This window comes from Lathyrus oleraceus, chromosome 6 (assembly GCF_024323335.1).
Source record: "Lathyrus oleraceus cultivar Zhongwan6 chromosome 6, CAAS_Psat_ZW6_1.0, whole genome shotgun sequence".
Lineage (NCBI taxonomy): Eukaryota > Viridiplantae > Streptophyta > Magnoliopsida > Fabales > Fabaceae > Lathyrus > Lathyrus oleraceus.
In genome coordinates, this window is record NC_066584.1 from 481,604,055 (window position 1) to 481,607,671 (window position 3,617).

General features: G+C 35.4%; 1 protein-coding gene across 1 annotated transcript; it reads left to right on the forward strand.

The window, feature by feature from the left end:
- Positions 1 to 323: 323 nt before the first annotated feature.
- Positions 324 to 1,482, forward strand: LOC127098539 (zinc finger protein GIS3). Its single transcript, XM_051037153.1, has one exon. It carries the CDS (start codon positions 333 to 335, stop codon positions 1,245 to 1,247), a length of 915 nt encoding a protein of 304 aa, XP_050893110.1. The 5' UTR covers positions 324 to 332; the 3' UTR covers positions 1,248 to 1,482.
- The last annotated feature ends 2,135 nt before the right edge of the window (positions 1,483 to 3,617 follow it).

Genomic DNA, 3,617 nt, shown 5'->3' on the forward strand with positions numbered 1-3,617 from the left:
ATGAAATATCACAAATTCAAACCAATACAATACATTTGTAATGAGATATTGCTCCCACTGAGTGAGATAAATGAGATGAAACAGTTTTTTTTAATTGGAATTTATTAATCACTTTTTAACTTAATTATTTTATTTAAAAGAATATAGATGATATTGTATAAATTAATTTTATACTATCAAATAAAAAAAATTGAATTATTTGTATAATATGACAGATTAATATATTGAATGATAGTGCATCTTTGTTATACTCTTTATTTAATAACTTTTTTGGTGTATGTCAAAAGAAAACCAATTGATATTGAATCCTGTGTATAAATAGACCCCAACACATGCAACATCTCCTTAATATAAACACATTAAGTGTCCCTCTTCTTGTCTCACACTTTCAAACTCTTTCTTCATCACAATTCCCAAACCCTTTCAACCTATTCAAACACTCCATGGATAACAACCACCACGATCACTACAACAACAAAACAACTTCCCAAACACGCCTTAAGCTCTTCGGCTTCCACGTCCAAGAAGACGAAACCATGCAAGATAATCTTCAAGACTCAACAAACAAAGCCACTTCCTCTTCCACCACTTCAACTTCCCCTTCAAGATCACCGGACTCCTCCGGTGCCGGTGAGGCTTTCACTTTCCCACCTTCCTCCGGCGAAAGAAAATACGAGTGTCAATACTGTTGTAGAGAGTTCGCAAATTCACAAGCACTTGGTGGACACCAAAACGCGCATAAGAAAGAGCGTCAACAACTCAAACGCGCTCAGTTACAAGCTAACCGAAACGCCGCCGTTTCGTTTGTTAGAAACCCGATGATCTCCGCCTTTGCTCCGCCGCAGCACTTGCTTGCTCCGCCAGGGTCCATGATGGTTCAACCTTCTTCGTGGGTTTACGTGCCGCCGCGTTCTGCTCCTCCTCCCTTCCACGTGTCGGTTTCTCACGGTTGCGTTTTCCCGTCGGCAAACGGAAACACCATGATGAGTGGGAACAATAATAGTAGTACTAATTTTGCGGGTGCAGGGATTTTTCCGTGTGTCGGCGTTGTAGGGGATTCAGGGTCCGCATTGTCAACGATGCAGGTACAAGCCCGGGCCCACATGATTGATGGGCCCTGTTTGAGTAGGTTCAGTGGGCCCAATTTTGATGATGCATTGGGCTTGGATTTGCACCTTAGTCTCGCACCAGCTGCGGCTCGCTCATACGGCTCGGCTCAGCTTAGTTATTCTAGATGCTCCCCTTAGGACAATATTATTATATATGTGGCTGCTTGTAAATTTTATTTTTGTTTTATTTTATTTTTTTTAGCTTTTTTTATGCAAATTATTTCGCTTGGTACACATATCAACAGAATCTATATAGAAATTATTGTCGCAACTGAACAATTTTAATTTCTGCTTTAATTTTATGAGATGAAGTCTATATAGTGTAGCACAAAATTTTAGTTCACATGATAATAGAAGCCTTGATTTGAAAGTACTATGATTTTTTTATGTGAACATAAAAACATGATAATGAGGTTATGATAATTGGTTTAATGTTTGATTTTCATAATATTAGAATTTATATAATTTCATTATGCAGATTAACCTAAGATCAAATTGAGAGGACTCATGAAATCAATAAATAATCGCTAAATGTTTAAGAAATCAAATTATGTTTTGAAATTTTTTCTTTTTTTCATTGCAACTTTCAACACAAAGCTCATATTCATGATCTTACTCAAAAGATTTGAGTCTGACTCTACTTAAACCACTAATGTTAATACTTGTTTTATAATTAATATGATTTCCATCTTTAATTTTTTTTTTAATTTATAACTATTAAATAAATGTGGTTGCTATATTTAATTTGTTGATACTTTTTATAATTTTATCTTCTAATAAGGAATTATTTAATGTTTATTTAAAATTAGTTATTGAAAATTGCATTAAAAAATTGTAAAAGAATTATGTTAGTAAAATATGATTTATATATTAGAATTTGAGAGTAATGTTATGGAAATATATAAAATTCTATATGTTTTTTGAACAAAATATTGTTGATTATCAACGACATTTAAGGATGTCAATTTGCTGTTAACGGGATTACCTCTTTCGGGGAGCCCTAAAGATGGAGAATTTCTCTTCATGGCGATGGGGATGAGGAGAAAAATTCTCCCCATAGCACTTGGGGATAGGGAATACATCCCCCGTCATACGAAGCCCCTGCTCCGTCTATTTATTTTAATATAGTTAATTTAAGGAAAAATACCATTTTTGTTTCTTTAACTTCTCGGAGTCCATTTTGGTCCTTTAATTTAAAAAGTTCTAAGTTGATCCTTTAATTATTCAAATAATGTCACGTTTATCCTTTATGTTTGTCCCGTTAGTCAAAGTCAATATCAGTGTCCAAATGGCGCACGCGTGTAGCTGATGTGAAATTATTCTGCCATGTGAATAAAAGTAAGCAACCTTAAAAAAAAAGTCAAATGAATTGAGACATTCATCCTAACGTGCGATTTGAGGAAAGAACCATCAAACCCTAGCGAAGCCATTGTCGTTTCTTGAAGGCGCGTCAGTTGCGATTTGAGGCAAAGAAGTTCGTTCAAAGTGAAATCGAAGACATCATTGCTAATTAAAGGTATGTTTGAACTGATTATTCTGCAAATTTTTAATGTTGTCGTTTTAGGGTTTATGGAAACTTTCTGAAATCCATCTTTTTCGTGGCTTCTACTTTAGGGGATAGTTTGAAATGGATGAACATTTACATATAAAAGTCCATCACAGTGGTGAAGTTATAGATGAGGAACATACCGTGTACGAAGGGGGTGAGGTGGTTGACTTGAAAATAGATGTTGATAGGTGGAGTTATTTTGAGTTGTTAAGTTGTTTTAAGGATTTTGTTTATAATGGCATAGAGAAAATATATTACAGGGATCCCAAGTTTGGAATGAATGTGTTGGTCGATGACAATGGTGCCTTAGACATAACTGATCTCTATAGGGTCCATCTTAGTGTTGACATCTATATTCAACACACATTATCTCAGCTTGAGTATTATGATGGTCCACTTAATGAGATAACCAACAAGCACCTACTAATGCATCCCAACAAGCATCACAACAAACATCCCAACAGACATCCCAACAAGCATCACAATAATTTACTCAAGCAACTACTCAAGCATCCCATCAGTCAACTCATGGAAGGGAAAACAAACAACTAGTTAAGAGGGCATCTCAAACAGCTACTGAAACATCACATCACTCAACTCATGGGAGGTAAAATAAGCTACCAGTCAGAAGGCCAACAACACCATTTGTACCACTAGGACCTACAACTAGATTGAGTGCAGCCAAGACTGCAGTTGGCCCAACAACAAGGAGAACAACAACAACTAAGAGATTCACACCAAACTGGAAAATTTAGTTTAACTTAGAGTTGTTGTTTGTCATGTGTTTTGGAAATGTAATGTGTTTGTCTATTGAACTCAATTTAGAATTGTTAGTTTAAGTTTGAACACGTGTTTTGGAAGTGCAATGTGTTTTGAACCTGTGTAGTTCCTTTTGAACCTATGCAATGTCTTTTGTACCACAGTAGTAATGTTGAATATTAGTGGTTTATACCACATTA